Below are 13,817 nucleotides of genomic sequence, written 5' to 3'. Positions count from 1 at the left end.
GACAGTTGCTGCCTTTCTCCCTCCCTTCCTTCCTTCCATCCTTCCTTCCGCTTTCCTTTTCAACTAGTTCACAGCATTCTTTTCCTGTACCATTTTCCATGTGGTGGCCAAAGGTTTGTTCAGTGTCTTATGGCCCTTGTGATAACAGAGATATTGGATGGTATGTACCAAGCTGTGGTCTATCAAATACAAGTTCTCTAAAATGTTCTGTGCAGGAAAACTCTGGGGCTAAATATTAATAGCTTTGGATTCCCAAATAGCTTTGGGAAGTGGTGAGCCCCTTTTCCATAAGAAAGTCTTAGAGAAGTCCTAAGAACTTTGGACTTCTCTAAAGATTGAGAAACCCTTGAAACTTTCTTTGTTCAAGCTCCCCAAACTTTTCCCTAAGGAACCCTCTTTCTGAGTAGCAGCCCCTGGGTTTTTGTGGAACCCACTGTTGGAAACATCACACTTGACGCTCTCTGAGGCTGGTTGCAGATCTAGAGCTCTAGTTCATTCATTCACTGACAGTTCCCTTGAAAGGCACATGGACCTAGCATGGCCAGAATGAGGTGCCAGAAAAGCAACTTTCAGTGGAGGAGGATGGGGGATGGCACTAATGGTGGTGACAAATCCTTGATGGCTGCAAACCCCTGGGGAGCTAAGCCTTGAAGGCCAGTGGATGAGGGACAGGGGAGGGAGTGGGCATTGACAAACTATGCCCAATTGATCTTTTTGCCTGTGGCCCTGGCTCTAGTAGTGATGGCTTTCAAAAAGCATTATCCAGCAGGCCTTACTCATTGAAAAATGTATTCTGAGATTAATAAGCAGGATGGAGAGGACCAGGCAAGTTAATTCTGTGGCACAGACGTGCTCTGCCATTTGCTTTCCTCTCGCATAACTGAAAGAAAATCTTTAGCAATCTGTCCAGTGGAATAGGAAAGCCATGTAATCAGGATTAGCTTTGAGCTCACACCTGTATAATAAATGAAGGCTCTGTAGGTGAGAATTCATGTAACACTTTTAATTAAGATAGCTGCAGGGAAATGGAAAGGACCCCTTAGTAAGTGAGGTTAATGAGTGGATGACACCATTCTTCTTCCCTGCTGGGGAAAATGAGGCTCAGCTACTAATTGGTGTAATTAGCACTGAAAGTTAAAAGATATCCCCTTTTCTCTTTCTTCAGCTTTAGAACACCTGGGTTCTTTGTTTTTGATTAATTGGTGCCTCCTCTTTCTTTTATGAGTTGCTTTTGGGTCTTGCCTGAACCTCCTTTTCAGATGGAAATTGGGAGCCTAAGTCCTGCTCTCAAGGGCTGCACCACCTGGTCCTGGCTGAAGCTGCAAGTCAAGAATTATCTCTGGAAATAAATTTTCCTCTCAGGACTGCTTTAGCTGTGTCCCACAGATTTTGATAAGTTGTATCTCCTTTGTTATTTAATTCAAAGAATCTTTTGATTTCCGACTTGATTTCTTCGTTTATAAAATGATTGTTCAGGAGAAGGTTATTTAGCTTCCATGACTTTGAGTAGAAGTGAGGATTTCTGTTAGGGTTCATTGTTACTTTTATTCCACTGTGATCTGAGAAGATGCATGGTATAATTTCTATATTTTTAAATTTTTTAAGACATGCTTTATGTCCTAAGATATGGTCAATCTTGGAGAATGTCCCATGAGCTGATGAGAAGAAAGTATATTCAGTGGTTTTTGGGTAGAATGTCCTGTAGATGTCAGTAAGGCCCATTTGTTCTAGTATTCTATTTAAGTCCATTATGTCTTTGTTTATTTTCTGTTCAGAGGATCTGTCCTGTACTGTCAGTGGGGTGTTAAAGTCTCCAGCTATTACAGTGTTATTATCTATCATTTGGTTCAGATCAAGTAGGGTTTGCTTTATGAATCTGGGTGCACCTAGGTTGTGTGCATATATATTAAGTATAGTTATGTCTTCTTGTTGAATTGTACCCTTCACCAGTATATAGTGACCATCTTTGTCTTTCTTTACTTTTATTGATTTAAAAACTACGTTATCGGAGATTAGAACCGCCACGCCAGCTTTCTTTTGGGTTCCATTTGCTTGGAATATTGATTTCTACCCTTTTATTTTCAGTCTAAATGCATCCTTGCAGGTTAGATGAGTTTCCTGAAGACAGCAGATACTTGGCTTATATTTTTTTATCCATTGGGCCAGTCTATGTCTCTTGAATGGGGAATTCAATCCATTCACATTCAATGAGAGAACTGATAAGTGAGACAGATTGCTGTTCCACATGTTGGGTTGAATTTCATTGATCTGTTTTCTCTCTTGAGCCATTATGATATCTGGGTTTTTATATTTATCTCTTGATTAGTGTTACATTCGAGGAAAATTTATTTCCATAAATGCCTATACCAAAAAGACAGAAAACTTACAAATAGACAATCTAATGAATAGACTCAAAGAGCTGGAGAAGGAAGAACAGACCGATCCCAAACCCAGCAGAAAGAGAGAAATTATTAAGATTAAATCAGAACTAAATGAAAAGGACAACAATCAAACCATAAGGGAGATTGATAAAACCAAAAGTTGGTTCTTTGAAAAAATAAACAAAATTGACACACCTCTGGCTAGACTAACCAAGAGCAGAAAAGAAAAATCTCTTATAACCTCTATCAGGAACACGAAAGGAGTAATCACGACTGATGCCACAGAGATACATGATATCATCTATGAATTCTACAAAACTCTTTATGCACACAAATTAGAAAACCTGGAGGAAATGGACAAATTTTTAGAAACACACAGCCTTCCCAGGCTCAACCAGGAAGAAATAGAATTCCTGAATACACCGATATCTAGATCTGAAATCGAAACAGCAATAAAAAACCTTCCCAAAAAGAAAAGCCCTGGACCAGGTGGGTTCACACCTGAATTCTACCATACCTACAAAGAAGAACTGGTGCCCATCCTACATAAACTATTCTCCAATATACAGAAGGATGGGATTCTCCCCAACACTTTTTACCAAGCCAACATAATCCTGATACCAAAACCAGGAAAGTATGCAACTAAAACAGAGAACTATAGACCAATTTCTCTTATGAATATAGATGCAAAAATTCTCAATAAAATTCTAGAAAATCGAATCCAAGTGCTTATCAAAAAAATAATCCATCACGACCAAGTGGGCTTCATCCCAGAGATGCAGGGATGGTTTAACATACACAAATCTATAAATGTAATTCATCACATAAATAGAAGCAAAAATAAAGATCATATGATCCTCTCAATAGATGCAGAAAAAGCATTCGACAAAATTCAACACCCTTTTATGATAAGAACACTTAACAAAATAGGCATAGATGGGGCCTATCTAAAAATGATACAAGCCATATACGACAAACCCACAGCCAACATCATACTGAATGGGGAAAAACTGAAAGCATTCCCACTTCGAACTGGAACCAGACAAGGCTGCCCACTGTCCCCATTACTTTTCAACATAGTATTGGAAGTCCTTTCAAGAGCTATCAGGCAAGAGAGCAGAATCAAGGGAGTCCAAATGGGACAGAAGAGATCAAATTCTCACTCTTTGCTGATGATATGATATTATATCTAGAAAACCCCAAGGTTTCAACCAAGAGACTCCTGGAATTGATCAATGAATTCAGTAAAGTCTCAGGATACAAAATCAATACACACAAATCAGAGGCATTCATATACGCCAATAACAGTCAAATGGAGAACCAAATTAAGGACTCAATACCCTTCAAAATAGCAACAAAGAGAATAAAATACCTAGGAATATATTTAACTAAGGAGGTAAAGGACCTCTATAGGGAAAACTATGAAACACTGAGGAAGGAAATCGCAGAACATGTAAATAGGTGGAAAACCATACCATGCTCATGGATCAGTAAATTCAACATTGTTAAAATGTCTATACTGCCCAAAGTTATCTACAGATTCAATGGAATCCCTATTAAATTACCAACATCTTTTTTCACAGACATAGAAAAAATAATTTTATGCTTTGTATGGAACCAGAGAAGACCCCGTTTAGCAAAAGCAATCTTAAACAACAAAAACAAAATGGGGGGTATTAATTTGCCAGACTTCAAACTATACTACAAGGCTGTGGTTCTTAAAACAGCCTGGTACTGGCACAAGTGCAGGGACACAAACCAGTGGAATAGAACAGAAAATCCAAATATAAAACCATCCTCATATAGCCATCTAATCTTTGACAAAGCAGACAAAAACATACTCTGGGGAAAAGATTCCTTATTTAATAAATGGTGCTGGGAAAACTGGATATCCACATGTAGAATACTAAAACAGGACACACAGCTCTCACCCCTCACAAAAATCAAATCACAGTGGTTAACAGATTTAAACCTTAGGTCAGAAACTATTAGAATTCTAGAAGAAAACGTAGGAAAGACTCTTATAGACATTGGCCCAGGCAAAGAATTTATGAAGAAGACCCCTAAGGCAATTACAGCAACAACAAAAATAAATAAATGGGACCTGATCAAATTAAAAAGCTTCTGCACAGCCAAAGAAACAGTCACGAGAGTAAACAGACAACCTACAGAATGGGAAAAAATTTTCACATACTACACATCAGATAAAGGACTGATAACAAGAATCTATTTAGAACTCAGGAAAATCAGTAAGGAAAAATCGAACAACCCTATCAAAAAGTGGGCAAAGGACATGAATAGAAATTTTTCAAAAGAAGATATAAAAATGGCTAACAAACATATGAAAAAGTGTTCAACATCTCTAATCATCAGGGAAATGCAAATCAAAACCACAATGAGATATCACTTAACTCCAGTGAGAATGGCCTTTATCAAAAAGTCCCAAAACTATACATGTTGGCGTGGGTGTGAAGAGATAGGTACACTCATACACTGCTGGTGGGACTGTAAACTAGTACAGCCCTTGTGGAAAGCAATGTGGAGATACCTTAAACAGATTCAAGTAGACCTACCATTCGATCCAGCAATCCCATTATTGGGCATCTACCCAGAAGAACAAAAGTCATTCTATAAAAAAGACACCTGCACCCGAATGTTTATAGCAGCACAATTCACAATCGCAAAGATGTGGAAACAACCCAAATGCCCATCAATTCATGAATGGATTAGCAAAATGTGGTATATGTATACCATGGAATATTACTCAGCTATTAGAAATAATGGCGATATGGCATCTCTTTGGTTCTCCTGGAGAGAGCTGGAACCCATTCTATTAAGTGAAGTATCCCAAGAATGGAAAAATAAGCACCACATGTACTCACCAGCAAACTGGTTTCCCTGATGATCACCTAAGTGCACATTTGGGAATAACACCAATTGGGTATCGGACAGAGGTCGGGGCCGGGTGGAAGGGATGGGTGTATACCTACTTGTTGAGTGCGATGCGCACTGCCTGGGGAATGGACACGCTTGAAGTTCTGACTAGGGGGGATGGGGTGGGGGGAGGGGAGGGGTGCACACCTACATGATGAGTGTGATGTGCACTGTCTAGGGAATGGACACAACTGAAGCTCAGACTCGGGGGGATGGGGAGGCATGGGCAATGTATATAGCCTGATCTTTTGTACCCCCATAATGAGCTGAAAAACAAACAAACAACAAAAAAAAAGAATTATCTCTGGCTCTTTCAAATCGCTTGCTAGGATTGGTTTGAATGTGTTTTTAGGAAGTTCTCTCATCTTTTTAAAAGAAGGCAACTCAAAACAGAACAGACGGATAAGGAGTGTATCGCTATGGAAATAATTGAATGAAAATTTTATTTCCTATTATACTTACTGAGGGAGAAAAGCAAATATCCTCCCAAGTAGAAATAAAGATGAAACAAAGACTTAGAATGTAATTAAAAATAATTGAGGAAAAATAGTCACCCAGAGGGATTCTCCAAGAAGCTGATCTCCCTGACACAAATGGCTCCAAACTCTTCTTGCTGCTGCTTTGTGATGCAGGGAGAGTATGCAGGAAAACCACCTCAGAGGCTAGAAGCTTGGGGAAGCCTCTGGCTCAGCTCCCTGAGCAGCATGAGAAGATACTTTGTGATTCCTGTGGAAAGGTGCTCCAAGGGGCTTTACATGCCAGGTTGGTTTAAAGTTCAAAAGCTGAAACAAGCTTCTCTGAGAAGTTCCAACTCCATTAGATTTGAGAGTGAATTCTTTCAGAGGTGCTATATTAAAATTTGGGGACATGGATCACATGAAGCATTAATGGTCAGATCCTTTACATATTATTGAGAAGCAATTGGCTCCAGAGTTTTTTATTTCTTCAAATCTTATCCTAATTATATATCTCCTTAAATATGGTAATTGGTAAGTCTGGATAATATTTTTGTTTCCCTAATTTTGAGTGGTGCTTTTTAACTAATAGTATAATTTCACTTGCATCTGTGTCTGGTGGAAGCGTTAACTGATGGGGTTACGAAGTCATGATTGAGAAGGCTCTTTCCACCTTAAGCCAGCTGCAAACCTTGGCTGCATGATACAATCACCCGGGGAGCTTTGAAAAATTCCAATGTCTAGGCCACAATCCCAGGCCAGTTAAAACGGGACCCAGGCATCGGTATTTTTTAAAGCTCCTCAGGGGATTCCGGTGTGAAGGGTTGACAGACACTGACCTAAGTGGAAATAAACATACTCTGCAGGGCTGGTGGACCTCATATGTGATAATGTGCATTGTTAAAAAATCCTCTCTCTGCCCAACACCCTCTCCTGGTCCTCCTAGGGCTCCAATGGTCCCAAATGGGGCTAAAAGGTCAGGGTGCTTTCTGCCTTCCTCCCAGTGGTGTTTAGCGACCAGATGAATGTTTAGCGACCCACTTCCTGGAATTAAAAAAAGCCCTGGTTTGTAGCATATGCTGATTTCCAGACTCTGTAAAAATCCCACCCTGGTCAATTTCACCTACCGAGTTGCTATCACTGAGGTTGGAGTTGGGAGATGTGCACAGCCAGCTCCAGAGACCAGCGCCTCCTTCCCAGCTCCAGATTTTCTCACCTTTGCTCTGTGTCCACCCCCAAGTAGCTCATTCTCCCTTGGGGGGTGGTCTGGGTTTTGAGCCACCTAGAAAATACTTTTCTGCTTTTATGATACACTGGCTTATCCTGCTCAGGTAAGATCATACCTCCTCCTGGTTAAAGAGTATAGGTAACCTCTGGAAAACACCAGAGGAACGTGCCTAAGACTGGAGATACTTGGGCAATTGGAGTTCTGGGTTATACTTTAACCTGTGAACCTAAGGTGAGTTGTCCTAGATACAGCTCTGGGTGCCTGAGCTGGTATATGAGGTTTCTGAGCCTGCAGAGCTGAGGGCCAGGCTATGAATCAGGATAAATTCACTAAGGTAACACAGGGGGCTTCGTGGGAGGCCGCCTGCCAGCCTTACAGGCTGTGTGCCCCTATGTCTCTTTCCCCCTCATTACAAAGCACTTTCACTTGACTTTATATACGTAGGAAGACTGAGTGGTTACTATCTTCTGTGTGCCTAAGCTCAGAGAGGTCAATGGAGTGATTCACCCAAGTTTGAGCAACTCGCCCAAGCTAGTAGGTGAGGGAGCCAAGACTTGAACCCAGAGCTCTGACTTCAGCGTTACACATACAGCTCCCAACACACAGCCTTGGTCTATCAGCCAGCTGCACCCAGGTGTGGGACCAGTCAACTTGGAGGAAGTGAGATGAAAAGTAACAGATTTCCTGCTTTCCAGTCTTGTGAACTAGTTCCTTTCCAGTCTTGCTTTGGGAAGCATGTTTTCTGAAACAAACCATGGGTTCTGTGGTCTAACAAAGAACATATTCCAACTTGATAAATATGAAGTTGGATGAATATGAGTGGCTAATGCAATAAGAATGGCTGATGAGTTGTGATTCCAAAAACAGAGTCAGGAGCAACCTCTGTCAAGATCACATCAAATCCAGAAGACACCTGGGACTCTAAGAAGTGGCTGCAGAAATATGGCTTGAAGGCCCAGAAGCTGTCATGTTATGATGTCCTTGCAGACTGCTCCTTCCGCCACACCGATGGAGTCGTTGATATAAAAGCCAAACCAGAGAATGAGTCCGTGCAAACCAGTGCGGTAGGTGAAGTGAACTCCTGGAAAGGGCTGTGGCCTCCCCTTGAGCTCTGGTGGGTGAGGCCTCCCTCGGGTCAGAAGCCAAGGGCAGGACCACGATGGAGAAGCAGAAGGGAGGGAAACCAGCTTGAATTTCCGGGAAGAAAGGGGTCCCTTCTTCTTCCCATCTTTCCCTTCTCCAAAGGGCACATGTGGGAGTAGAGATCAAGGCTGGGAACGATTTCTAGATGTAAGTGAATTATACATGAGCCAGGGGCTGGGCTTTTAGAAATCAGGCATTTTGAGTTTTAGAATTATTCGACATTATGCAAACAGAGAAGCCTTTGTTCCCCAATAGTGAATGGAAGATATGCCCAAGGAGGCATTTCTGTGGTCCTCTTGTATTTACACAGCCTTAAAGATGCATTAGTCCAGTGACTACCAGTTAGTATATAGTGAATTCCCAGTAATTATAAAATCAGATTCTTTAATAGGGTTGTGGCACCAGGTGGTTGTCTATTGAAAACTTTGAAATCTGTATTTCCATTGTACCAAATGGGTTTCATGGGAATACAGCTTCTCATAGTGCCTGACTCTGGCCACTGATGGAAGGACAGTGCTCACTAGCAGTGGCTCCTAACCTCCAACCTCCAAACTCCTGCATAAGAGTGAGAAGGTCTGAGGTGCAGCACAAGAGTTTGCATCCATAACAATCCCCAGATGACGCTGAAGCTGCTGGTCTGGGGGCCACACTTTGAGAACCAGTGAGATGTAGAACAGGAACCAGAGGCTTGGTGTCAAAAGTTTAGAAGTGTAGAAAGACTAGGAAGTGTCACAATATGAAACAGAAAATTTGAATAAAATGAATATTGCAGATTTGTGAAAACAAAGGAAAGCTTTTTTAGGAGGTGGTAAGTCTCAGGTGCACTATGAAGTGAAAGCTAAAATGCAAGCCTCAGTCAGACAGGCAGGTAACCGAGGCCCAGTGGAGACACCTGTGAGAGGAATTCAAGGCCCTCCTCAAATACAAGGTCTCCTTATGTGTTCTTGAAGGCTCTGAGTCAATGACAAGATCATTATTGAGACATTTGTAGCTTCAGCAGTGGTGGGACTCCAGACCCTTTGACATTCGTCATTAGGCTGGTGACCAGTGAGCTCCACATGCCCTCCCCAGGAAGGGAGCTCCCCTTCGGGGCTGCGTTAGCCATGTTGTGTTGTTGCCCTCTTATTGCTGCATGTTTACGCTGAACTGCAAGGAGGAAAATATAAAAATTGAATTAGAACAATGCAGAATTGACGTAAGACTTGTTTCCGGGCTTATCCTAGGAAGCAGAGTAATTGCTACAGTGCAGGGAAAATCTCATTTGTGGGTTTCCTCCCCCACCACACTTCTCTGGTTGTGTAGACATTATTCGGTAATGTTCAGGAAATCATGCATAACTAAATTTTCATTTAAAAAAACATTAGACTCTGGATATTTAAAAATATGAATCCCTGTCAATTTGAACATAGCTTACCATAAGCTCATGACAATGTAATATGCTTAAGCTAGCTCTAATACTGATTTCTCCTTACTCTTTCTTGGAAATGTTATTAATAAATGAAATTTTACAGAGCCAGTTTGAAAAATTTGGCTTATAAAATGGGAATTTTACTTCAAATTTCTTGTGTTGACCAATAATAAAATGTTAAAGGTTGAGAATTATATAATATAGCTATCTTCTTTCACAAATATTGATGAAAAAGGGACAATTTTATTTTTAGTATTTGGGACTACATATCTGAAACTGGATTTACACCTAAAATTGTGATGTGTATAAAGTAGGGAGAAACTGAGGCTATAAAATAAGTAGATTATTTAGGGTTCTCTCAGCCTTCCACTGGGCAGGACCCCTAAGCATTTGACTATAAAAACCAGTTTATAGGTACAGATCCAGGAAACTCATTTACACTGAGAAATAAATGACAAAAAAGGCCTTGCTATATAGTGGTTCAAAGATAAATGAACAGGTGGGAGGAGACAAACATGTATTTCTAATTAGGGAATTTCAGTCAAAGTCCAGTAACTTGATATTTGAGGTACCTTTGAAGTCACATTGCATGCATGGTTGCTTGCTGCTTGTGCATTAAACCAGCCCTGATGTCCAAAAATCCATTTTGTCTCATCATTTATTCCTCTAACAAATACTTGTTGAGCTTATACTATGTACCAGGCAATGTGGTGTGGGAGAAGTTACACTGGATCTGGAGTGAGAAGACCTGGGTATATATGCTACTTCTACCAGTCACTAATTATGAGACATTGGACAAATAATGTCAACTCTTTGAGCCTCACTTTTCAGATCTGTAAAATGGGTGATATAAAGTGCAGATTTAAAAATGCATGTCTGAGTATTGTGCCTGCCACGTAGGGGATGCCCAATAGATGTTACCTTCCTTCTGTTCTGTGTTACAAACATTGTGAGTCAGAGACAACATTTATAGAATGTCTTTGTGCTTTATGTACAAGTTGAACATTTATGCTCTCATTTTACACAGAAGCAAACAGAGTCACAGGACCCTGGAGAGATTAGGTAACTCACTTGTGATTGATCTCATGGCAGGTGGAGATAGGGTTTGAATTCTGGTCCACCAGGCTCTCATTGCGCTTCTCCCATTGTAACACATTGCCACCTGACCCAAAGCCTGCCTTTATGTAGCTTGTGGTCTGGTGTTTTTCCATTTGGCTGTATGTAAGGTACCCACAGGAGATGCTGTGTGATGAGACTGAGAATAGGGAGAACCATTTTGGTGACAACCCTAGGAATGTGGTGAGAACGAGGGAGAAGACACCTTTCTCCTGTCCTTGCCCTGTGGAAGAGGTGTGCTTCCCTTCTCTGCCTGCCTTGGGAGCATAGGACTGATCTCATCCTGCCCTCTGACCCCATTCTCATTAGTCATCACCGGACTCCTGAATTCTCATCCCTGTGTGGCTCTGAGCATCCCTTCTCTGACCCTCATCCACTCCCCCCTGACTCCTAAAATCCCTCCATTCTGCCCTCTGGAGCTTGAAGTCATCGGCAAACCCCCTGATGGCTTTCAGTCCTCTAACGTCTTCCCTTTGCCTGCCCGTCTGGATTCCCTGTTTCCCTACAGCCCTCTGGAGTGGGGGGCTGGTTCTCCCCCTTTCCCCTTGTACCTCTGGGCCCAGGGTTGGGCAGTGGCCTCCTCTTTATTCCCAGGCCAGCAGACTGATCTCATTACACCTACTCATGGCTGTCACCTACCCAGCCCAGGATCTCCCCTGTCAGTCCTTGAAGATGACAGCTCTGCTCTTACAATCACTGGCTCCAACCTGTTTTAATTCTTAGATATTTGAATCTATGCAGATGACACTTCCAGTCCCTTGACCTTTCATTTCTTTGATCTCCTTTTTTCCTCCCCCACATCTCTGCCTCTCCTGCCTGAGGCATACCCTGACCTTGTCATTATAAATAACCATGTAATCATAAGCCACATCCTCAGTTCCCAATGTCCCCCTCTCCAACCACTTACTTGTAGGTCATTTCCTCTGCTGCCCTAACTCCACCAATCCATCCACCCCACTGGGATATGCACTTTACTGTTTCTACCACCTTTGCTCTGTCCTCTCCATCCATTTCTCCCTCCCATGCATCCTCAACCAATTTATACTATTGCATTCAGCTGGCAAAACTCCTGGTTTGCTGGATTTAACCCTGGTTAAATCCAACTTTCTGCCTTTCTGGCTTATACCTAAGCAGTTGACTGCACTGGTGGAAACTGAAGGAAGCACACAGCCCTGAGGCCTGGTTTCACTTTATTTTTTATATTTTTTTATTTCAGAATATTATGGGGGTACAAACATTTAGGTTATATATATTGCCTTTGCACTGCCTGAGTCAGAACTACAAGCATGCCATCCCCCAGACTGTGCACACCGCACTCAATAGGTGTGAATTTACCGATCCCATCCTCCCCCTCCCACTTGCCCAACACCCAATGAAAGTTACTACTATATGTGCACATAAGTGTTAATCAGTTAATACCAATTTGATGGTGAGTACATGTGGTGCTTGTTTTTCCATTCTTGTGATACTTCACTTAGTAGAATGGGCTCCAGCTCTATCCAGGATAATACAAGAGGTGCTGTATCACCATTTTTTTTTTTTTTTTGTGGCTGAGTAGAGCTCCATGGTATACATATACCACACTTTATTGATCCACTCATGTATTGATGGGCACTTGGGTTGTTTCCACATCTTTGCAATTGTGAATTGTGCTGCTATAAAAAACATTGGAGTGCAGATGTGTTTATTATATGATGTCTTTTTTCCTTTGGGTAGATGCCCAGTAGTGGGATTGCTTGATCAAATGGTAGGTAGTTCTACTTTTAGTTCTTTGAGGTGTCTCCATATTAGTTTCCACAGAGATTGTACTAGTTTGCATTCCCACCAGCAACATATGAGTGCTCCTATATCTCCACATCCATGCCAACATTTGTTGCTTTGGGACTTTTTGATAAAAGTGATTCTCACTAGAGTTAAATGTTATCTCATTGTAGTTTTGATTTGCATTTCCATGAGGATTAGAGATGTTGAGCATTTTTTTCATATATTTCTTGGCCGTTAGTCTATCTTCTTTTGAAAAGTTTCTGTTCATGTCTTTTGCCTACTTTTTAATGGGGTTGTTTGATTTTTTTCTTGCTGATTTTCCTGAGTTCTACATAGCTTACAGTTATCAGCCCTTTATCAGATGTATAGCATGTAAATATTTTCTCCCATCTGTAAATTGTCTGTTTGCTCTAATGATAGTTTTGTTGGCCGTACAGAAGCTTTTTAATTTGATCAAGTCCCATTATTTATTTTTGTTGTTGCTGTGATTGTTTTTGGGCTCTTCTTCATAAATTCTTTGCCTAGGCCAATGTCTGTTAGAGTTTTTCCAACATTTTCTTCTCGAATTCTTATGGTTTTATGCCTTAGGTTTAAGCCTGTTATCCATAATAAGTTCATTTTTGTGAAAGGTGAGAGGTATGGATCCTGTTTCAGTCTTTCTACATGTGGCTATCCTATTTTCCCAGCACCATTTATTGAATTTCCTCAATATATGTTTTTGTCTGCTTTGTCAAAGATCAGATGGCTACATGAGGATGGTTTTATATCTGGGTTCTCAGTGCTGTTCCATTAATCTATGTCTCTGTTCTTGTGCCAGTACCATGCTGTTTTGGTTACTATAGCCTTGTAGTATAGCTTGAAGTTTGGTAAATTGATGCCTCCCAATTTGTTTTTTTTTTTTTTTTTGCTTAAGGTTGCTTTGGCTATCTGGTTCCATACAAAGCATAGAATTATTTTTTCTAGATCTGTGAAAAATGATGTTGGTATTTTAATAGGGATTGCATTGAATCTGTGAATCACTTTGGGTGGTATAGACATTTTTAACAATCTTGATTCTGTCGATCCATGAACGTGGTATGGTTTTCCATCTGTTTGCTTACTCTGCTATTTCCTTCTTCAGTATTTCATAGTTCTCCCTGTGGAGGTCCTTCACCTCATTAGTTAAATATATTCCTAGGTATTTTATTTTCTTTGTTGTTATTGTGAGAGGTATTGAGTCTTTGATTTGGTTTTTAGTTTGACTGTTGTTGGCATAGATGAGTGTTACTGATTTGTACACATTGATTTTGTAACCTGAGACTTTACCAAATTTATTTATCAATTCCAGTAGTCTCTTGGAAGAATCTTTGGGGTAGTCTAGATATAAGATTATATAATCAGTAAAGAGT

At 40.9% G+C, this 13,817-nt stretch overlaps 1 protein-coding gene across 1 annotated transcript in view; it reads left to right on the top strand.

The window, feature by feature from the left end:
• The window catches only part of VWA3B (von Willebrand factor A domain containing 3B), a 188,799-nt gene that overhangs the window by 71,789 nt on the left and 103,193 nt on the right, over positions 1-13,817 (top strand). Inside the window, 1 exon segment of the mRNA XM_069494458.1 lies at positions 7,866-8,062. Within this exon segment, the coding sequence (XP_069350559.1) occupies positions 7,866-8,062 (197 nt within the window).

Source organism: Eulemur rufifrons, chromosome 19 (genome assembly GCF_041146395.1).
Source record: "Eulemur rufifrons isolate Redbay chromosome 19, OSU_ERuf_1, whole genome shotgun sequence".
NCBI lineage: Eukaryota > Metazoa > Chordata > Mammalia > Primates > Lemuridae > Eulemur > Eulemur rufifrons.
The sequence above is the reverse complement of the archived record's forward strand: the minus strand, read 5'-3'. Positions and strand labels throughout refer to the sequence as shown.